Source organism: Scyliorhinus torazame, chromosome 11, assembly GCF_047496885.1.
Source record: "Scyliorhinus torazame isolate Kashiwa2021f chromosome 11, sScyTor2.1, whole genome shotgun sequence".
NCBI classification, from domain to species: domain Eukaryota; kingdom Metazoa; phylum Chordata; class Chondrichthyes; order Carcharhiniformes; family Scyliorhinidae; genus Scyliorhinus; species Scyliorhinus torazame.
This window is the reverse complement of record NC_092717.1, coordinates 212,011,873-212,036,166: the sequence shown is the minus strand read 5'-3', so window position 1 is coordinate 212,036,166 and position 24,294 is coordinate 212,011,873. Positions and strand designations below refer to the sequence as shown.

General features: G+C 42.1%; 1 protein-coding gene across 2 annotated transcripts in view; it reads right to left on the bottom strand.

Moving 5' to 3' along the window:
• Positions 1-24,294, bottom strand: part of tsnare1 (T-SNARE Domain Containing 1) — a 1,154,852-nt gene that overhangs the window by 391,724 nt on the left and 738,834 nt on the right. For both annotated transcript variants that reach the window (XM_072468282.1, XM_072468283.1), the window contains exons 6-7: positions 19,493-19,567; positions 2,134-2,187 (exon numbers count right to left, since the gene is read on the bottom strand). In XM_072468282.1, the coding sequence (XP_072324383.1) occupies positions 2,134-2,187; positions 19,493-19,567 (129 nt within the window). The remainder of the gene's footprint in view (positions 1-2,133; positions 2,188-19,492; positions 19,568-24,294) is intronic.

Sequence of the window (24,294 nt, the reverse complement as noted above, 5' to 3'; positions counted from 1 at the left end):
GGGTGGAAGGGATGTCGGTGCTAACGCCGCTATGCGAGAATCATGGGTTTGAACCGGGGGGGGGATGGATAGTATATACAGGAGGTGGAGGGAAGTGGGGCTGGTCTAGGTGAGGGTTCTGTATTTGGAGGAAGGATTCAGCAGTCTGGAGGAGCTGAGGGAGAGGGTAGAGCTGCCGAGGGGAGAGAGTCCAGGCATCTGCAGGTTAGGGACTTTGTGCAAAAGGTCTGGAGGGGGTTCCCTAGGTTGCTGGGATACACCCTGCTGGAGCAACTGCTGCTTCCGGATGTGGAAGGGGACGGAAGAATAGGGGATATATGCAAGTGGCTGGGGAGGAGGGAGGCGAGCGGGTGGTGAAGATCAAAGAGAAATGGGAAGCGGAGTTGGGAGGGGAGATCAATTGTGGAGTATGGAGTGAGGCACTGCATAGGGTAAACGGGACCTCCTCTTGTGCAAGGATGAGCCTGATACAGTTTAAGGTGGTGCACAGGGTGCAAATGACTCGGGCGAGAATGAGTGGGTTCTTTCATGGGGTAGCAGATGTGTGAGAGAGGTTTTAAAAAATGGTGATTTGCTATTATAGATGACAGTTTATCGTGGTTTAGGATATGGCCAACACCCCCAGATTTCCAGATAATTCTGCAGATATTCTCCCGAGATAACCAAGGGCAAAGGGAGACCAATTTGTCTTTGGCACCAAGGGAGCGAAGTCCAGAAGATGACAGCGTAGGCGGCAAGAATGCAGATCCTGTAACAGCCTCCCTGAACAGGCGCCGGATTGTGGCGACTAGGGGCTTTTCACAGTAACTTCATTTGAAGCCTACTTGTGACAATAAGCGATTTGCATTTCATTCATTTTTCAGATGGCTCAGTCAGTGCCACCTTCCCCATTGCGTAGACACTAACCGCGGCTAAACAGTCGAATGGCCTCACTAGGTCCACCAATGCAAATGAAATTATGCCTACCCGTGCACTTTTTGTTGGCATGACTCATCTCCAGGCCAGCCATAAACTCACTTTGTTGTTAATAAGACCAATGTGACAATAATATTTCATGTGAAATTGATCAGTGTTGGCTCGGAGAGACAGTTTTCAGCAGAAATCACAGCAGCAGGGCATACTATCATGCAGTTACTGGAGCAATGTAATAGCTAAAATGAACAGTGGAAACAACAAAATGTTTCAAATACTTTATTTTTTGAGAAATAGCAATTAACTTGCTTGGGACATGACAAATTGCATTTGTAAGCACTCTGGCAAATGTCATAATATACACCAGTATGTCATGGTGCAGACACACACTGATGGACACACAGTGGGACCAATCAACACACACAATACCGCAGCCAGTCATCAGTTAGAGCACACACACTATAAAGACAGGGGGCATCAGAGTTCCCATTCATTCGAGCTGCAGCTAGCTAGGAGGACAGAGCTCACAGCCTGCAGCACAGACATTCACCATGTGCTGAGTGCATCAACTGGTTTGGACAAGGCAAAGGTCTTTAGTTAAAGCTAGTATCGTGTTAACCCACAGTCAGAGTATGTTACAACAGTTAATGATTCAATAAAATTGTGTTGCACTATTTCAAGTGTTGGTGACCTCTATGTGTTCCACGGATCCAGAGCACCCAGCACAACAGCAATTGCTTTGGGGTAAAGCAAAAGACAGCTACAGCGGATTTATTCCACAAACCAGTCAAACAATAGGACAGTCAAAAATAACCTCTGTCCAAGAAAAAAAACATCAACTGATAAGATAAACACTTCTGATCACTTTGCAAAAACCACAGGAGTTTTCATGTCGCTTTTGATTTGAAGACCCAGTGACACAAATTTATTGCCATGGAATAGTTAACCACAATGGTCTGAAGAGGAGGCAGGCTGTTGTTGTAAACCTGACCAGTAAAATGGAGTTCCAGAAATAGCTCACTGGAATCAGCTTTTCATTTCCGATTTCTGGAAACTGCTACTTTTCACACAGCCCTCTCCAGGAATTACCTTCTCTGCTAATAGAGTCACTCAGTCAGCGGCAAGCAGCCAAAAATCATAAGAATGGGGCTGATGGTGTGAACGGCATTTTTCAATTGGAATTGCCATGTGCAAAATTGCAAAGCAAACAAATCCACATACCTGCCTGTTTTTCTGTGCTGCAGGAAGCAATGCTCTGGACTTCTCAGCCACTTTCTGTAAAAAGAGGAGATTGTGTGTGCTTTAGACTTCATATCCAAACATTTAGACCTGCAAAATAAATGTGGAACTTGAAAAATAAATAATCTTTAAATTACAGGTACGAAATGCATCGGTGGTACCAGTGGTACCATGAGATTATGACCCTGATAATGTCTCCATTTCAAACACTGGTCACCATACTGATCCTCGACAAGTACTGCTGTGATTTTCCCCCCCGCCAGTTACTGGGCTAGAGTCAGTCAGATCCAGCCGGGATTCCCCTGCTCTTAATTATCCAGTGCCTCCGGTAAACCTGTTGTGGATTTTGGGTAGGAAGAGAATTGGGGTCAATTGGCAGGCACCTCCACAGCTGAATCACCCACCAACACTCTTTGTCAAGGCTCACTTTCAGATTGGAGTGCCCTTTTTAAAGGGTGCCCTGATCTCTGTAGAGCCGTGCCTGCTGGCTCTATGAGGCCCTGCCTCCTCAAGAGTGATGGCACAAAGCACGCTTTTCTTTGACAAAACGTCAGAGATCAGGAGAGAAAACCAAGGTGCTTCTAACGTGCCTGTTTTCAGTCCGAACTTGGCACTTTGCTATGTTTTGGGGGAAATGCTGTCCTTGATCTCAATTCTAAAACTCCCATTCCATTTTCAGTGTAGTCAGCCACACAGGCCTAAAAATTCATCCAAAATTGCTCATATTTTGCAGCTTTCCCCAAACATCTGCTCAATCTCATTTACATATTGAAACAAGCAAATTTTTTCAGGAACCAGCACAGTTACGCAGGGGTATTACTTAAAAAATATTGCTTTAAATGTATTTTTTGATATATTCCAGAGTGGTAACCTGGTGAAATTTGACTAATGCGGCTAAAAATGAGTTTACTAGCACAATAAAAGCATTTAAAATCAGGGTCAATTCACCATCTGTGATTAACCCACTTTTAAATTACTGATCGTGACTTTTTTTAAAGTAACATAAACATATTTTCCAGCTAAATTAGGGCATAGCAGTGCGTATCAGTGTCAATAGAGATACCTTAATTTTGGGAGCTTTTCTGGAGTCCTGCAAATTACTTCCATTAGCAGAAACCTCCCTAGTGGTGGTTAATTCACCCTGTGGGTATGGTCAGTTTTTATGGAGGCCTAATTCCGGTGTAATGTCTTTAAAACCAACACCAATTCTGTCAAAACCTGAGTTGTGCTTGAAATTATGAAACCTTTGCAGCAGTTCTGCCAATATTTGGGTAATTTTGAGTGTGATGGCAGCCTAGTGGTAATCCAGAGGAGCAGACTAAAGCTCCAGGAAATGGGTGGAAATCCCGTCACAGCAGCAGGTATTAATTTAAATTCAATTAATTAAATCTAGAATTGAATGCTCACCTCAGTAATGGCCACCGTGAAACTGTTACCGGTTGTTGTAAAAACTAATTTAAGAATAATAATCTTTATTATTGTCACGAGTAGGCTTACATTAAAACTGCAATGACGTCACTGTGAAAAGTCCCTAGGCGCCACACACCGGCGCCTGTTCGGGTACACAGAGGGAGAATTCAGAATGTATAATTCACCTGACAAGCATGTCTTTCGGGACTTGTGGGAGAGAACCAGAGCTCACGGAGGAAACCCATGCAGCCATGGGGAGAATGTGCAAACTCTGCACAGTCACCCAAGCAGGAATTGAACCCGGGACCCTGACACTGTGAAGCAACAGTGCTAACTACTGTGCTACCATGTCGCCTTAAAGTGGTACTTACCGTGGGTCCTTAAAGTCCTTTAGTGATGGAAATCATCATCCTGACCTGGCCTAATGAGACATCAGATCCACAACATATGATTGACTCTTAACTGCTCTCAAGGACAATTTAGGAATGGGCAAAAAAAAAATGAGGTAGCACCCAGATCCCTTGACAGAAAATTGTTTAAAAAATTGATTAATTAATGCAACTAAGAAAACACACCCAAGTCTCGAAATCAGCAAAGGACAGTGTTACAGAATTTTGTTTTAGGACATGTAAGATTTAATCAGAGAGATTAAAGAAGCTAATATGATCAGGACAGGAATTTCAATTTGCCTGCATTAATTGGGAAGACAGCGCTGGGAATCGAAAAGTGAATTACTATTAATTATGGACTGTTATATCGCTTACAGCCATGGAAAAGTATAACATGAATGGAATAGTCATAAACTCAGAAGTCACGGAGCGGCAGCAAGGTAACATCAAGAAAATGGCTAAACGACAATGAGCACAATTAACTGGAGTTTAAATTCAGATTTATGTGAGAGAAGAAAAGAGAACAGAAAAGGCTTTGACTTCAGAAAGGCTCGTCGAAAGGGCCTAAGGAAAGAATGAATTGCATAGACTGATACATGAGACATGTACGCAATTCAACGAGAAGAATAAATATATTCCAGTGAGTAATCAGCGCTTTAGAGCAGATAGGAAACCAATGTGGGAAACAAGAGAAATAAAAAAGGATAAAAGTCTTGGATGATCATGAAGGAGCAATTAAACAAAAACTTCAAGGCATTGACTTGGTTCCATAATAGTTAGAGAGATTAGGCCCACAGCAAATATTTAAAAGGTGTGAAAGATTCATTTAAATATATGCAAGAAAAACAGTTGACAAATGAAACAGTGAAGCACTGAGAGACCCCAGGGTATGATGGTGGACATTATAACTAATGAGCACAGAATCAACAAAGTCTTTAATTACATCTGTGTGTCAACATTTACAAATTAGCCCGAGGATGGTTGTTCACATACACAATTACAATTTAAAGGACAAAAAGAAGAAAAAAAAGTTGACATTACCCAGAAAGCATGCTAACTAGTAACAAGAAACCCTGGAACACGCCCTTAAAAGAGATGGCAGATCAAGCGCATTCGAAGAGATTTGAAGAGAATTGCTGAACACAAGGGGTGTACCAAGGTGCAATGCAGAGGTGCAAATGTGGTGGCAGTTTATGTAATAAAAACATAAAAGAATAACTATAGTCATGTGGCTTGACATATAATGATTGGTAAAGTAACATGAATGATCCTGAAGATAGTGAGGCATCACAGGAAATATAGGGCGGGATTCTCTGAGCCCCAGCCACGTGTTTATCGGCAGCGCACCATTTGCTGGTGGCAGGATTCTCTATTCCTGCCACTTGTCGACTGGATTTCCCATTGAAACCACCCCACTCCGCCCGGAAACCCACGGGCGGGGGTGTGCTGCTGGAAGGAAAAGACAATCCCAACGGTCAGAGAATTCCAGCCACAGTATAGTTTTTTAAAAAGCATAGCTTTCTAAGAGGAAGATAAATCAAAGTTATGAGGATTGGGTTTTTAATCTTTAAATGCAAAGTGTTCAGCAAAGAGGAGGTGGGGTGGTAGTACTGATGATAGAACATATCGCAGCATTGGAAAGAATGGTCAAGAGGGTAAGGATTGAATCCATTTTATTAAGAGTTGAGAAACAAATATATAAATGATTTAGATATGAATGTCGGGGGGGGTGATCATTAGGTTTGTGGATGATACAAAAATTGGTGGGGTGGTAAATAGTGAGGAGGATAGCCAGGGACCCATGTTCAATTGTGACTGTGTGGAGTTTGCACTTTTCCCCCACGTTTGCGTGAGTTTCCTTCGGGTGCTTCGGTTTCCTCCCACAGTCCAATGTGCAGGTTAGGTAGATTGGCTAAATTGTCCCTTCATGTCCAAAGGATGTGGAGGTGACATGGTGTTATGAGGATAGGGCAGGGGACTGAGCCTAGGCAGGGTGCTCTTCCAGAGAGTCGTGCAGACTCAATGGGCTGAATGACTGCACTGTGGTGATTCTATAGTTGATCAGTAACTTTGCAGATTATACGAAAATTAGTGGGGCGCTAAATAGTGAGGAGGATCACCTTCAATTACAGAAGGATATAGACGGGCTGGTTAGATGGGCAGCACGGTAGCACAAGTGGCTAGCACTGTGGCTTCACAGCGCCAGGGTCCCAGGTTTGATTCCCCGCTGGGTCACTGTCTGTGCGGAGTCTGCACATTCTACCCGTGTCTGCGTGGGTTTCCTCCGGGTGCTCCGGTTTCCTCCCACAGTCCAAAGACGTGCAGGTTAGGTGGATTGGTCATGCAAAATTGCCCTTCGTGTCCAAAAAGGTTACGAGGGGTTATTGGGTTACCGGGATAGGATGGAAGAGAGGGCTTAAGTGGGTCGGTGCAGACTCGATGGGCCGAATTGCCTCCTTCTGCACTGTATGTTCTATGGGCTGATCAGTGGCAAATGGAATTCAATCCAAATAAGTATGAGGTGATGTACTTAGGGAAGATAAACAAAGTAAGGGAATACATGATAAATGGCAGGACCCTATAAAGCACCAAGATCAGAGGGATCTTGGTGTGCATGTATGCCCATCCCTTAAGGTAGCAGAGCAGGTGGATACAGTGGCTAAGAAAGCACATGGTATACTTGCCTTTATTAGCCGAGGCATAGAGTTCAAGAGCAGGGAGATTATGCTGGAACTGTATAAAATGTTGGTCAGGCCTCAGTTAGAGTATAGTGTGCAGTTCTGGAACCTGCATCATTGGAGGGATGTGATAGGGTACAGAGGAGAGCTACCAGGATGTTGCCTGGGCTGGAGAGTTTTAGTTATGAAGAGAGGTTGGATAGACCAGGTTTTTTTCCCTTGGAGCAGAGGAGACAGAGGAGGGATATGATTGAGATGTGTAAAATTATGAGGGGCATAGAGTAGACAGGAAGAAACTTTTCCCCTTTGTAGATGGATCAATGACCAGGGGGCATAGATTTAATGCAAGGGGCAGGAGGTTTAGAGGGGATGTGATGAAAATATTTCTTACCCAAAGGGTGGTGGGAGTCTGGAACACGCTGCCTTAATGGGTGCTGAAGGCAGAAATCCTCATGCCATTTAAGCAGTATTTAGATGTGCCCTTGCAAACCTAAAACATACAAGGCTATGGGCCAAGTGCTGGGAAATGGAATGAAAATGGTTAGGTGGTTGGTGTTCTTGGCCGGCACAGGCTCGATGGACCGAAGGGCCTTTTCTGTGCTGTATGACTCAAGGACTCGATCACAAGGGTTTGATCACTCTACTGGAGGTATTGTATCGGCCTCTAAATTGTCAGAGAAAAGCTGGTGGAGAAAATTTGTAAGGAAATCAGAGATGTACAAAACTTGAGGGGACTGTAATTCTACAGATATCGATTGGGATAATGAGATTGAGGAACGAGGAGCAGGAATTTCCAAAATAGAATTGACCAGCATGTACTCAAACAGAAAGGAGGGATTGCTGGATTTGGTGCCACAGAAAGGGGTGGGTCAAGAGATCCAGCCAGGTTAAAACTGAACCAAAGTTTAACTGAGAAAGCTGCAACGGAACAATGGGTGATCTTTAAGGAAGAGATATTTAAGGCCAACAAGCAGGAAAGCCGGGGGACCAACACTAGGACTCCTTCCATGAGGAGAGAGAGTGAGAATACGATGAAGCAAATAAAGAGGATGTATGATGCATGTCAGGTGAATTCTTCAATTGAGAACCATGGCCGATATAGCAAGCTAAGAGAAATGAAGAGGAGAATTCGAAGATGAACAAAGAGATAAAATGAGAATAGAATGGCAGTAAATATAAAAGGGAACCCAGAGATCTTCCACTGAAATTTAATAGTAATTGGATAGTAAGAGGAAATATGCAGCCTAGAGACAAAGAAGGTGATACATGCTTAGATGCACAGGGCAAGGCTAGAATACGTAATGTATACTTTGTATTGATGTTTACGAAGGAAAAGGATGCTGATAAAATATCAGCAGAAACAGAAATAGGAGAGGAAATGGATGAGGTGGAAACTGATAGGCAGGGTGAACTCGAAAGGAGCACTATGCTTAAGAGCGGATCAGTTACTTGCTCCCGATGGCTTACTTCCAGGCTGTTAAATAAAATCAGGATGGAGATAGCGGAAGGGTTTGCCAGAATCATCTAATCTTTCCCAGATATAGGTAGGTGCCAGAGAATTAAAAATTTGCAAATGTAACACTCTTATTCACAAAATAGTATGAGGACATTGTGACAAACCATAGGCTGGTCAATATAGCATCAGTTGAGAAATAATAGTAACAGATGCTCGGGGAGGTTTGAGTTAATTAACAATAACCAGCACCGATTTGTAAAGGTCGATCATGTTTGACTAATGTAATTAAAAAGTTTTTGATGAAGTAGCACAGAAAGTTGTTGAAGGGAATGCAGTTCAGCATCAGCTTGCAGAAAAAATTGGCTTAAGGACAGGAAACAGCGATTCAAGGTAAATGTTTATTTTTCAGACGAGAGGGTGATGTTCCCCAAGAGTCAGTACCATATTCACTGTTTTATATATGTATTTTTATATACATTCACACGTATAAATATATATGATTTGGATTTTGGAATGTAGAGTAACATTTCAAAGTTTGGCGATTATTGGAAATTTGGAGATGAGGCAAAAGTAAGGATTATATTCCACCGGTACATAAATAGGAGAGCAGAGAAGTGGCAGAAGGAATTCACTACAAAAAAATGAGGTGATGCATTTTTGCAGAAGAGACAGGGAGAGGCCAGCGACGCTTAATGGCTCAGTTTTAAAGAGTGACAGAGGAGCCATAGATCTTTGAGAATGGCAGGGCATATTGAGAGAGCAGTTTGCACAGCATATGGGATCTTGGTCTTTGTGAATGGAGGTATTGAGTACAAAAGCAGGGCTATGCTGAGTCTCGAAAAGCTCTAGTTAGGCCACTAGAGCATTGTGTTCAGTTGTGATCACTATGCTTTAAAAAGGATGTGAAGGCCCTTGACAGGGTACAGGAAAGATTTTGCACAATGGCTCCAGAGATGAGTGAATTTAGCTACAAAGTTAGTTTGGAGAGGCTTGGGTTATTTTCCTTGGTGCAAACGAGGTTGGGGGAGATCTGACAGAGGTAAATAATATTATGACAGGATTAAATGGGGTCGACAAAAGCTGTTCAACTTATTTGATGTCAAAAAGATACAGAGGGAATGAGAGGAAGAACTTAATTACAGAATGAGTAGAAATTACCTGAAACCTGTTGCCTACAAGGTTGGTGGGAGTGGAGACAATTAATGATTTCAAAAGGAAATTGGGAACAGACTGGCAGGAAATATTGCAGAGGTACAGGGAAAGGAGGCTGATTAGATGACTTGACAGAGAGCCAGCAAGGACTTGATGTGTCAAATGGCCTCCTTCTACACCATAAAGTTAAAACAGAGTTAACTGACATTGGAAACTCAGTTGAATTAATTAACTCACACTGATAATTCTCAGCAGAGTCTTTGATACATCATTGTACAGGAAAGAATGTTCCCAGATTCAAACAAAAGGCTTACTCCTTAAGTGTGAACAAACTAGTTGAGTCAGAAGATGGAAAGAGTGGCTGTTTGACAAGCTCTGCCAATGTAGAAAGATGTGACTGGCGGGGTGTCACAGAGATTGCTTCTGTGGCTATTTTTTCCTTCAATATATATTGAAGAATGAAACAAAAGCTCTTCATGTTTGTGAATGTCATGAATTCAGATATTGGAAGGGAATGCTATCATGAAGAGAAGAGGAACAAGTTGACTACTTTAGAGATCTGTCAGATTGGAAAGTTAGGCCGCAACATTGGAAGATGTTCTTTAAGGCAGAGAAATGAAAAGTTATGAAGCTACAGAAGAAAATTAATAGCACAAAATCGATAGGGACAGTTTACATTAGAAAAGGATTTGGAGGATATTGTGGGGGAAAATCCTTTAAACCAGCAGCACAAAGGCGATGAAAAAGGCAAACTGGATGCCATAATGCTGGGACTGAGCACAGATCCCAGGTAGTAAGAATTAGTTTACATGAAGCACTAATCTTGGATACCATATGGCGAGACACTGGAGACAACACACAAAAACGAACCAAGGTAATAATTTAAACTAACCGTTTCACCTGTAATAGAAGGGATCTATTTTCATAATGGGAATAACACATCTGGATCCCAGAGTGATGTTCAATATGAATATAAGGTTTGGGCCGAGGGAACATGGATCCGAGAAAAGACTAAACTGCTGAACTAACAGTTGCAATATAACTTCCTCAAGCAGAGGGTGATGAATGTGTGGATTAACCAATTGAGTGAGACAGTGCAAGTAGAGGAGTCAAAATGTGAAGAGGCTGTGGATAGCTTTTTGGCAGGCTATTGTAGGCTTTGAGATAATAGTTAGGCCGGATGTTTGTGATCTCTTGTGCTGGTACAATAGATGGAAGTGACCTTTATTAGCCTATGTAGCCTTATGCTAGTAAGGACAAATTGGAAAGCAATGCTTAGAATCAAGTGCAGGATGTACTTGAAATAATGAGTCATACCTATTTTTCCTCGTCTCAGTCAGTTAATGTCTCATATATAACCATTCTGTCGAGGCAATTCCTTGAGGGAGTCGTGGATGTATTTCCCAAGATTTCGGCTGAATTTAGTAATGGATTTTTAAAATAGACTTTTTTGCTTCCGCATCGAGTTCGTATCCCTACTGGTTCAGAGGTTGTTGTATGATCTTGCACCACCTAACACACAAGGTGACCAAGGGGGAGGATAGATTGGAGAGGTTGGGACTGTTCTCCTTGAAGAGAAAATGCCGAAGAGGAGATTTGATAGAGGTGTTTAAAATCATGAGGGGGCTGGACAGAGTAGACAGGGAGAAACTATTCCTGCTTATAAAAGGATCAGAAACAAGAGGGCATAGATTTAAGGTAATTTGCAAAAGAAACAAATGTGTTGTGAGAAAAACCTTTTCCACACAGCGAGCAGTTTGGATCTGGAGTGCACTGCCTGGCAGTGGGGTGGAGGCAGGTTTAATTGTGGCATTCAAGAGGCCATTAGATACCGTGAAAAGGCAAGGAAATGGCACTGAAACATGATGTGCATTTGGAGAACTGGTGTTTAGCTCAGTGGGCTAGACAGCTGATTGGTGATGCAGAACAAGGCCAGCAGTGTGGTTCAATTCCCCTAACCGCTGAGGTTATTAATGGGGGCCCTACCTTCTCAAACATGCCCCTTGTCTGATATGTGGTGATCCTCAGATTAAGCCACCACCAGTCAGCTCTCCATCTCAAAGGGGAAAGCAGACGATGGTCATCTATGGCAGACATGATGGGCCAAATGGCTTCCTCTGTGCCATAACAATTTTGTGATCGTTAAAGGATCCCATGATGGTTTATTACTGTTTTTAATCATAAGTTCTTACATACTTGTTAACATCAAGGAGAGATTCATTTTCGTCATTATGTGTTGCCAATATTGTAAGATTTCATCTGATTACAAACTTGGCGAAAACCGATTCTCTAAAGAATGCACTTTTCTAGAAACAGCAACTATACTACCTACGTACATGGATTTTATGATGTTACTCACATATAGTAACACAAGAAAATCTTATTCTTTGAATAAAACAATGTTGCTTGAAGTGAACTTTAATTATTCACTGCATTGATTGCTGATCTTTTGCAGAGCAAATTAGTGTAATTTTATTGGTGATTCATTTTGATAATAATTGCCATTGTTAAGTGCACATAAAACAGACAGCTAGTAAGGACAATGCTCAAATATTTCATACCTCTTAAGCACCATAAAATAATCCATGTAGCTGTTAATTTTGCCAGTAATATTTTACACTGCACAGCTTTTAGCTGTTGGCAGAAATAGCACTAATTCTTTCATCTGAATAGGGTGCAATTGAAACTGACCATGCCGGGGGGGCGGGGCGGGAGGGGGGTGGTGGGGTGGGAAGAGAACTCAAATTAGTTGGATTGTCGCTCTTCCAAGTACATGCTAGAATTTTCAGTCCTGGGCTCCCATTTTCACTTACTTACCGCAACATTAATACTCCTTTCCCCAAAATGATTGGGCGTTTTTACCAGCTCCACTGCTGGGTGTAACTAATGCACACACACAAAATGAACCGTGTGTCTCAAAGATTGCTGCAAATCTTCAGCTAATGATCAACAATTCTGACAATGCGAACATAACCACCAACTACAGCCCCAAAAAATTGTCGAAGATCTTAGACAAACGATTGCAATACGAGACTCACTTCTTGCCTAAAATATAATCTGTCTGAGAAACCTAGAACAATAGGAGCAGGAGGAGGCCATCCAGCCCCTCGAGCCTGCGCCGCCATTCATTATCATGGTAGGTCATCCAACTCAATCTAATCCTGCTTTCCCCTGATATCCTTGGATCCCCTTCGCCCCAAGTGCTATATCTAAATGATTCTTGAAAACATACAAGGTTTTGGCATCAACTATTTCCTGTGGTAACAAATTTCACAGGCTCACCACTCGCTGGGTGAAGGAATTTCTCCTCACCTCTGTCCTAAATGGTCTACCCAGTATCCTCAGACTGTGACCCCCCCTGGTTCTGGACACGCCCACAATCGGGAACATCCTTCCTGCATCTACTCTGTCTTGTCCTGTTAGAACTTTATAGGTTTCTATGAGATCCCCCATCATTCTTCTGAACTCCAGCAAACACAATCCTTGGTAATTCTCTCCTCGTACATCAATCCCGTCATCCCACGAATCAGTCTGGTAAACATTTGCTGCACTCCCTCTCGAGCAAGAACATCCTTCCTCTGATAAGGAGACTAAAACTGCACACAATATTCCAGGTGTGGCCTCAACAAGGCCGTGTATAATTGCAGCAAGACATCCCTGCCCTGTACTTGAACCCTATCGCTGTGAAGGCCAGCATACCATTTGCCTTCTTTACCGCCTGCTGCACCTGCATGCTTACCTTCAGTGACTGGTGTATGAGGACACCCAGGTCTCGTTGCACATTCCCCTGTTCCAATTTATGGCCTTTAGGTAATAGTCTGCCTTCTCGTTTTTGCTACCAAATTAAATAACCTCACATTTCTCCCAATTATACTGCATCTGCCTTTCCTTTGCCCACTCACTCAACTTGTCCAAATCACACTGAAGGATCTTTGCATCCTCCTCACAGCTCACCCTCCCACCCAACTTGGTGTCATCTATAAATTTGGAGATATTACATTTTGTTCCTTCATCTAAATCATTAATATATATTGTGAATAGATTGAGATCCAAGCATCCATCCTGGTAGCCCACTAGTCGCTGCCTACCAATCTGAAAAAGAGCCATTAATTCCAACTTTTTGTTTTCTGTCTGCCCGCCAGTTTTCTATCCATCTCAATACACGACCCTGAATCTCATGCGCTTTAATTTTATACTAATAATAATCTTTATTAGTGTCACAAGTAGGTTCACATTAACACTGCAATGAAGTTACTGTGAAAACCTGCTAGTCGCAACTCTCCGGTGCCTTTTTGGGTACACAGAGTGAGAATTCAGAATGTCCAATTCACCTAACAAGCATGTCTTTCGGGACTTGTGGAAGGAAACCAGAGCACCCAGAGGAAACCCACGCAGACATGGGAGAATATGCAGACTACGCACAGACAGTGACACAAGCAGGGAATCAAACCCGGGTCCCTGGCACTGTGAAGCAACAGTTCTAACCACTGTGCTACCTTTTACACACTAATCTCTTATGTGGGACTTTGTCCAAAGCCTTCTAAGTCCAAATATAACACATTCACTCGATCGCCCTCTTAACTTCGTTAAATTGCCCCTTAATGTCCAGTGATCTGCAGGTTAGGTTATGGGATTAAAGGGTTAGGTAGGGGTGGATATTTATAAATGGACAGAGTGCTCATTTATAGGGTTGGTGCAGACTCAATGGGCCAAATGGCCTCCTTCAGCACAGTAGGGACCCTATGATTCTATTCAGAGTCTACAGAATCCTGGAAGATGACCACCAATGCATCCACTATTTGTAGATCCACTTCCTTAAGTGCTCTGGGATGTAGATTATCAGGACCTGGGGATTTAGCAGCCTTCAATCCCATCAATTTCCCCTACACAATTTCTCTACTAATTTTGATCGCCTTCAATTCCTTCCTCTCACGAAACCCTTCCTCTCCAGATGCGGCCTCACCAACACCCTATACAATTGCAGCATAACCTCACTAGTCTTGAACTCTTCAGGTTAATGATTGGGGGTTGAGTAGTTATGATGTTTTCAGGCCATTCAAGGAATTTCAGTGGAAGCTTGATTTAGATGGCATGACTCTCCTGAATCACAAATTAAAGAATGCACTCATGGGAATTATTAGCACAGAAGGAAGCCATTGAGCCCATTCTGCCCATCCTGTCTCTTTGAGAAAGCTATCCAGTTAGTTCCATTCCCCTGCTGTTTTCCTATAATGTTACCACTTTCATATTTTTCAATTATATATCCAATCTCCTTTTAAAAGTTAGAATTAGAATTGTTTATTACCATGCTTGCCTTCCTCAGGGCATTCCAAAATGCATGAGAATCAATAAATTATTTTTGAAGTACAGGCACTGTTACATAGGCAAAATATTACATACACTTGTATACAAGATACATGTAAGAAACTAGAGAGAGTCATGAACACAGCCCAGTCCATCACACAAAATCGCCTCCCATCCATTGACTCGGTCGACACCTCCTGCTGCCTTGGGAAAGCGGGCAGCATAATCAAATACCTCTCCCACCCAGTTATTCACTTCCAACTTCTTCCATCGGGCACAAGATACAAAAGTCTGAGAAAACGCACAAACAGATTCAAAAACAGCTTCTTCCCCACTATTACCAGACTCCTGAACGACTCTCTTATGGACTGAACTGATCTCTTCACACATCTTCTCTACTGAGTAGTACTGCACTCCGTGTGCTCACCCATTGCCTCTGCCTATGTGTATATATGTATGTCCTATTTTTTTAATGTATGGAATGATCTGTCTGGACTGTACGCAGAACAATACTTTTGACTGTACCTCGGGACATGTGACAACAAAACAAATCTAATCCAATCCAATTATCACGTCAACTGTTTTTCAACCTAATGGTGGGTTGAGGTCGGAAAGCTGGCCGGGATACTGGCAGGCATACTTGCACTACTTCAAAGGCATCACTGGATCATTCACATCCACATTAACATGCACAGAGAACGTCAGTGACACAGCTTTTCGCAAAAACACACCAACACAATGGGGTGTTTCCTGTGGGCTGAGTTGCGATGTCAGCCTGGTTCATTTTCTGGAACAGCGTTGAAACCTATAACCCACTGACTCAGATGAACCAAAGAAACAAATTAGTCCCACTCTAGCACTTGAACTCGCTACTCTTGGGAGCGTTACTGAGTGTATCTTAAGAGATTACTCAGATGATAGATCTTACTGGAACAAAGTTCTTTTGTGGATATAAGAGAGTTGGTCAACAAGGGAGCTTGAGAGGTTTAGTGCATCTAGACCAGAGCACAGCACCAAATAGGAAATTACTTTGTAAAGCACAAAAGCAGATATTGGAAGGGAAGCTTTTGAAATCAACTGATTGAGTCAGAGCCTGACACATTAAACCCCATTAACTTTTCCTGGTGATTCTGGATGGAATTAATAGGTGAAGAACAATGACCCCTCTTTATATCAATACTCTTGCTTCAACAACCAACACAAAAAACAGATTACTGCTCATCCATCTCACAGCCATTCAAGGGATCTGTGCAATGTGAGGGCCACAATAATATAATGGACATAATAACAGCCAAAAGTAAGTCTTTGTAGATGTAATGCCTGGAGACATTTGAAAGGTGTGATAAGGCGCTCTGCAATTACAAGACTTTCCTTCACCAAAACTAACTGTAGATTTGTCAAATTTGCTGACAAAATACACGTTGCTGGGAAATTAATTGATTTTTCAAACTTTGCCTCATTAATCATTTGCACTTACATCGCCCGAAAACAGCATCAAAACACATCTCAAAACCAGCAGATTAAAAAACAATTAAAAACTGTGAGGGACAATTGTTTAAGTAAAGGGTTACTACCATTCTGAAAGTTAGTAACAGTCACTATACATGGCACTTCAAAAAATGTTAAACCTCACTTGACAGAAACGTTGTCTTCTACATCAACCCCCTTATTCTTGCTTTCACATTATAAGCCATAGCCTTTTGTACAGCAAGCTTGGTGTCATTTAATTATCACTCGATCCAATGGTGCTTTTATGTTCATGCCATCATGTTTTGTAAGCAAAAATACTTTTGGCTGTTGGAAATCTGGAAGATACACAGAATATGCTGGACGTACACAGCACGTCAGACATTTCAGGTTGTTATGACCCTCCTTTCTTTCCTCAGTTCAGATGAAGAGTTATCATAATTCAATCGGAGTCATCAGACCTGCTGAGCATTTCCAGCTTCTTCTGTTTTTGTTTCAGGCATTTATAGGCCTTTGCCCCGTGGCCAGATTGCTAAGCAATGAAACAAAATAAAAGCCACAAGCAACCACAAATAGAGAAGGGGAATTCCCGGCCCTTCCCGCCAGCGGGACTTTCCATCCCGCCAAAGGTGAACCCTGCAGCGGAACGAGTGAGCTACGCAAAGTGGCCTGGACTTTGGGGGGACGTCGACTGGAAGATGGCAGCCAATAGCAAACGACCTCTGCCACAAGAAAACACGCGATGTGGGGATTGGAGCGGGGGTGGGGTGTTGGGGGGGGGGGAAGAGTAAATGCCAGCCTGAGAATAGTCCCGGTTTCCTAGCCAATATTCATCCGTCAGCAAAAACAGACTCTCTTTTCATTTATCCTATTGTTCACATTGGATCCTGCTGTGCATGTATAAGTTGAACACTTTCCTACATAATAACAGTGACAAGACTTCGGGCAGCATGGTGGCGCAGTGGGTAGCACTGCAGCCTCACAGCGGAGAGGTCCCCGGTTCAATACCGGCTTTGAGTCACTGTCCCGTGTGGAGTTTGCACATTCTCCCCGTGTTTGCATGGGTTTCGCCCCCACAACCCAAAAAGATGTGCAGGGTTGGTGGATTGGCCACGCTACATTGCCCCTTAACGGGAAAAATGAATTGGGTAGTCTAAATTTTTTTTAAAACAGTGACAAGACTTCATAAGTAATTTATTGGCTGTGGTGCGCTTTGGGGCACAGTGAGAAATTGAAAGGAGCGACATCAATTAAATTTTCCCTGTCACTGTGTGGGTGGGAAAAGCCTATTTACTGAGAGATGAAAATGTGTCATGCAGGATAGCAGAGGCAAAATTACTGAGGAGATGCAGAAGACAGTGTGCCGAGTCAAGAAAGGGATGTGCTTAGGTTCCCCAACAGAGTTTTCTCATCTGTATTTTTTTAATATTCTTGTGTACATTATCAGTGACCCACATAACAGCACATCAAGATAGAAAATAGCAATGAACCATTTTCTAGGCTCCGAGTTATTCCGCTGCATGACACATATTAAATTGCAAATCAGCTTTAAATGTGAAGCAAATGCCTGAGGCAAAATAACAGTGAGATCCTGACCATTTTATTCACACTTCCAGAAACACGTTTCTCACTCAACTCATACTTTATAGGGAGCAGAAGGAATCAATAATCAATGTGGTGCCTCAAATCAAAATTTGAAATGACAAGGTCTGCACAATTTGAGTGAGAGTTTTAAAATAAACTTTAGAATTTCTGGCTGTCCCCCAGTTCTCACGCTTCCATTTCTCCAGTCCCTTTCCCCAACAACTGAGACACCTCCCTCGCCCTCACTGGGCCTCCGACCTACCCCTCCCCAGGCTTCAATAACTCTCTACAGACCCCTCATCCCCCTCCCCTCAGTCCTACCACTGAGACCGCTGCCACTATCCCCAGGCCCACTTCATCACGATCTTATGTTATGGGCGAGGTGTTTTCAAAACTCCAAAATGTATCATGGAGTTCAACCAACCTCTCCCTTTAATGGATTTGTTGCTTTTCCTAGCACACGGCTTTTTCCCTAGGTGTGGGATTACAATTATGGACACGTGGGTTTTTAAACACAAAACACTCTTTATTCCATGAACTCAACTTAACATCTTAAATAAATATTGGGTCTCTTAACACCCCTTACTTCAAAGATAACTCAGAAAATATTGCAACAGTAAATAATTTCTTAAAACGTTCCTTCAAACTTCCAAGAGACTTAACACCTTTAAACAAAATCACATCAGGTTAAAGGATATATATATTTTCTGTAGAATGGCAGAGATATATTAGCTTGGTTGACTTCAGCTCCAGCACCTTGCTTTCTTCCTGCAGCTCTCTGGACACACACACAGATACACCCAAGCTGCTTTCTCAAACCTGTCTTTCTCCCTTGAAGCAGATCACAGCAAACCAGAACTTCTCAAGCTGCTGTCTCAAACTGGCTTTCTACTTTTAAACTGCTCTCAGCAAAACCAGCCAGGCACTTTTTAGCTGCACTCAGCAAAACCAGCCAGGCACTTTTCAAACTGCAAAACCAAACTGCAAAATGGCTGACCTGAGCTCAGCCCCACCTACTCTCAGACATCACTGTTTTCTTAAAGGTACATTGCTTAAACATCCATGTATTAAAGGTACCCTCACATGACACTTAGTATCACACTCCATCCCCAAGCCTAGGAATGGCCGCACAATCCTCCCTACCCCAGGATCAATTCCTCTTCCCTCAACACTATCATTCACCTTCCACCATTTCCCCCGGTCCCGGGCCTCCTCTTCGCCACTCAACAGTCCCAATCGATGCCCCCCATCACTCCTCGATCGAGACCCCCGCCAACATCCCCCCCCCCCCCCATCCACCAGCACTTAATTTGTAAATACCTGTGCTTCGCTAAAGATAAAAAAAGAAAATGTGTGAAGGCTGGAAATCTGATATAAAGGCAAATGAACAGTATCAATTTCATACTCCAAGTACATTAATGAAATGCAGACATGAACATCTAATCACCTTGTTGCCACATGTGGTTATCATTAATCATTTAGTTGCTTTTGAAATCTTTCACTTTTTTTTTTATAAGAGAAGCTATTTTTACCAGTGATGAGATATTGAAGAGTAATGTTCACATGAGATAGATCGGAGTGTAAAAATTCATCTTTTTGTGTCTGGAAGAAGCAGGAGGCTGAGAGGATAAGAGGAGTCGTGGGCTCTAATGGCAGCCTCTATATAGCTTTTCCTTTTTAATGACCTGAAAGTTCTCAACAGTTGACGATGCTTGATGAATTTGGTCACATTGTCAAAGAGGAGCACTGCTCATTGCAATCCAGCCCAGCAAAATCTTTGATACAATTAACGCCGGATGGAAAGATAAACTCCCAAGTGCAAAACCAGCAAATTGTGGGCAAAACAACAGGTTTTAAATATTAACAGGCAGTCAAAGGATATTGAGTAGTTGACTATTTACCTTCTGCACTCCTCCATAGCGCTGAATAGAGTCCGAGAGCTGGTTCTTAAGTCTATCCAACTGTAACCATTCTCGCTGCAGACCAAAAAAAAAGAAATATGAATTAAATAGTCCAATTAAATGAATTAAATGTTTGCTCTACCTGAAATTTGAAGTTGACATACTAATTTCTAAGCAGCCCTTTTCACTCGGACACCATCAGTATGTCAGGGATAAAGAGAAGCTGAATGTGGATATCGGAAACAAAACAGATAATGTCAGAAGAAGATCAATCAGTATCTAAATGGAAGAGATGGGTTCATATTCAAGCCATGATTCCCCCAGAACTATAGGAAAGGAGTTGAGCATCATTATATTCTCCCCTAAGGATGGATCCTGACAGCTGCCGAGGCTTGTGGTGCCTCCTCAATGGGCTGGGCTGAGGTTTCCATTTTATTGGTCTCGTCAGTTAAGTTTCACAATCTCTTGCTTTGTTATCTGGAAAGTAAGCAAACCAATAATGTGATGAACAGGAGGTATTGACAGAGATTTGTTAGTGTAGGCATGGTTTCAATGCGCTTGTGGTGTTGTTTGTATTGCTAAATTCAAAATGGTTGGCGTAGTGACCACAAAATTGTTTTAACTTGAACAAAGCGATAAATTTATTAACACTACTCATTTGGATTCGACACGTACTCCTGGATAATACAGTTGATAATTAACATATAATCTACACTCAGCTCCAACTAATCTCTACACTATTATAAACTATGATCTGCTCTCACTCACACTATCTTTCCTTCAATCTTTACAAAAGTGTCTGGGGAAACATTCGATTCCGATGGCTCTGATGACCCAAATAGGTCAGCCTGCAATAAGGCAGAATATGGAAGATACACTAGTAACAGGATGTCAAAATCGTATGGCTATGAACAGGGCTCAAGACAAAAGACGGAGACCGAGACAAGGAAATTATGAAGACAGAAACCCAGTTAGAACTTACAATAGGAAGGTGAACCCCAGAAATGCACGGGGCATGATAAATCGATGTTTTCAACGTGACTCTCAATACCATTATGCTTTCAACTGTCCAACTCGTTATGATAGAGTGTTTGAAGCGACACATGACACGGAAGAGTCAGAAGAGTAAAAAGATAGTGACCAGAAAGAAGGCATTGTCCTTTTAACAAGCAGCTTTACACCGGTAATGAGGGTGTTGGTTGCAGAATCCTGCAACTGTGGACAGTGGCTGCACATCGACTGTGTGTGGAATTGACTGGTTAAAATGTTACCTGGACTCTTTAAATGCTGAAAATCGTAACAAGGTTAAGGAATTTGAAAGTTCCGCAAGTTTCAGGTTTGGGGATGATAATACTCTGAAGTCGCTGAAAAGAGTGGTGATCCCTTGCAATATTGCCGGAGTGAATCATTTCATTAGCACGGATGTTGTATCAAGTGAGATACCTTTGCTTCTGAGCAGACCGTTGGTGAAGAAAGCACACATGAAACTGGATATGGAACAGGATAAGGCAACAGTTTTTGGAAAGACTGTGGACTTACCATTTACACAGTCGGGACACTATTGTATTCCATTACTGACAAATAATTTTTCAAATAGAGTGGTTAAGGATGTGTTAATGGCAGTTGAAAATGGGATGTTAGCTGATAAAAAGCTTGTTGTATTAAAACTGCATAGACAATTTGCATATCCGTCTCCTCGGAGACTGAAAATTTTATTAAAGGATGCAGGGGTAAGGGATGACGACTATACTAAACTGATAGAACAGGTTAGTGACCGCTGTGAAGTTTGTAGGAAGTACAGAAGGACACCAGCACGACCGATAGTAACCCTACCTTTGGACAGGGATTTTAACGACATTGTGGCCATGGACCTTAAGATCTGGGATAAAGCAAATCATATATTTATTTTGCATTTTGTAGATTTAGCAACCAGATTTAGTCAATCAACGATTGTACGAAGTAAAGAAAAGAGAGTAATTCTGGATCAAATCGTGGAAAAATGGATAGGGACAGGAGTGGGTCCACCGGCAAAATTCCTTACGGACAATGGGGGAGAATTTGCTAATGATGAGTTTAGGGATATGTGTGAAAACATGAATATCAGAGTTATGAATACGGCTGCAGAAAGCCCATTTAGTAATGGTGTCTGTGAAAGCAATCATGCTGTCATCGACATGCTTCGGAAAATTTTGGCAGATCGACCAAATTGCAGGCTAAATTCAGCTTTAGCATGGGCAGTACATGCAAAGAATTCATTGCAGATGGCTATAGCCCTTATCAATTAGTGTTTGGTAGAAATCCTAAAATTCCATCCATTTTGGATGACCAACCTCCAGCTTGGGAGGGGACTACAATTAGCTCTGGTTTTGCTGAACATTTAAACGCATTACATAGCAGTAGAAGAGCTTTTTTGGAAGCAGAAGTCTCTGAAAGAATTCGCAGAGCTTTAAGACATAACGTACGGCCATCAGATGCCGTTTTTCAGCAAGGAGGCATGGTATACTATAAGAGAGACAATTCTAATGAATGGAAAGGCCCAGGGAAGATCATAGGCATAGATGGCAAAACAATTATTTTGCAACATGGTAATCAAATTGTTAGGGTACATTCATCAAGGATAATGGGTACAGATTACAAATTTACAAATTTAGACAGAGCAGACAGACATGACGAGGAACCAGAGTCATCTGGTATGCATGTGTTACAGAACTATGAGGATCATTTAACTGATATAGACAGGGTTTCTGTGGAGGAACACAACACTTCTGGTGAATTAGATCAGGCCATTTTTCCGAAAGGGCAACTGCCAAAAGTTGGTACAAAAGTGACATATTTGCCTGAAGGGTCTAGTCAATGGAAGGATGCAACTGTTATTAGTAGAGCAGGCAAGGCCACTGGAAAGTATAAAAATTAGTTGAATGTGCAGCATTCAGGGGAAGGAGTCAAGACAATGGATTGGGAAAACGAAGTTCAAAAATGGAGGGCACAGAAACGCAGTGCCAGTTCAGATAGTACATCGGATAGTGAACAGGTCCACAGGAAAAGGTCGAGAACTATTGAAAGGACATCCCACAGCAGAAGGGAAAGATCAAGCAGTAGCAGTACAGAACGAGATACCAGGCGGGAGAGGGGACGTAGTTTGTCAAGATCTCGGAACATGAGTAAGACTACGAATACTAATAGGAGTAGAAGCCCACATGCACGTGAGATTTTGGTGACTTCAAATAAATTAGATGAAAAAGTTATTAGAGAAGCTAAACAGCAAGAATTGCATAGTTGGAGTGAATTTGGGGTATACACGGAAGTACCAGATAGGGGACAAAGAGCTCTATCCCACAGATGGATTTGCACAGAAAAGGTTCTTCCGGATGGAACTTATAAGGCAAAGGCCAGGCTTGTGGCAAGGGGATTTGAAGAAAACTTAGAAGATCAGGATTTAAGGGTAGATTCACCTACAGCAGGAAAGGTTATTTTAAAGATCTTCTTGGCTCTATTAGCCACAAAGGCATGGGAATGCAAATCTATAGATATAAAAGCTGCCTTTTTGCAGGGGCATCAGCTCCAAAGAGACATTTTTCTCCGTCCTCCTAAAGAAGCAGCTAACACAGAAGGGGTACTCTGGAAGTTGAACAAATGTATATATGGATTAAATGATGCATCTAGAGTCTGGTATTTTTCGGTAAGGTCAGTTTTGTTAAAGTTAGGCTGGTGCCAGTTGAAAGCAGTATAAAGGAAATCTTTCTGGCATTTTTATGATGCATGACGATGATTTTTTGTGGGGTGGGACTAGTGATTTTGAAGCTATTGTAATCTCTGGTTTGGGGAAAGAATTCAGGGTTGGAAGTCAGGCTTCCGCTGCATTTAAATATATTGGACTGGAAATTGGACAGAGTAAGTTCGGGGCAACTTTACGTCAGCAATCTTATTTGGAAAGCATCACCCCAATAGCAATTAGTCGTGGCCGAGTTTCGCAAAAAGACGCAATGGTTTCAAAGATAGAAAAAGAGCAACTGCGAAGTTTAATTGGGCAACTGAAATGGTTAGGTAGCCAGACTAGACCGGTCGTGAGTTTTGATGTCTTAGAGTTGAGTACAAAATTGAATGATCCCAAAGTGGAAGACATAATAAGAGCAAATAAAGTGTTGGCCAAACTAAAAATGCAGGAGTGTGTTTTGAAGTTCCCGGTTTTAGGTGACCTTAAGCACTTGAAACTCATAGTTTATAGTGATGCGTCCTACGCAAATTTCTGTGATGGGGTTAAGTGCAGGAGATTTTATCATTTTCCTTTTGGGGAACAATGGTAAATGTTGCCCACTTGTGTGGGAAACAAAGAAAATAAGGAGAGTGGTAAAAAGCACTTTGGCTGCTGAGACATTAAGCCTTGTGGAGGCGGTGGATATGACCTTTTATATAAGTATGATATTGACAGAAATTTTGGGATTAGGGGATTTGGGTAATATACCTATTGACTGTCACATTGACAATAAATCCCTGTGGGAAAATGTGCACGCTACAAAAAGTGTCAATGAAAAGAGGTTACGGACATACATCGCAAGTTTGAAGCAGATGTTGGACAGTGGGGAAATAACAAAAATTAAATGGGTCGACAGGAGCTATCAACTGTCAGACTGTTTTACGAAAAGAGGGGCGAGTTCACAGAAACATTTGGATATTGTTAATGAAGGGCGCTTGTTTCTGTGACTGTTTTTTTTTTCTTTCTCGTCCAAACAAAAAAAAAAGGGGGGGAAATCATGAGTGTGTTTGAGTTTCTTGAAATTTTGTTTTCACCTAATTATTTTTTT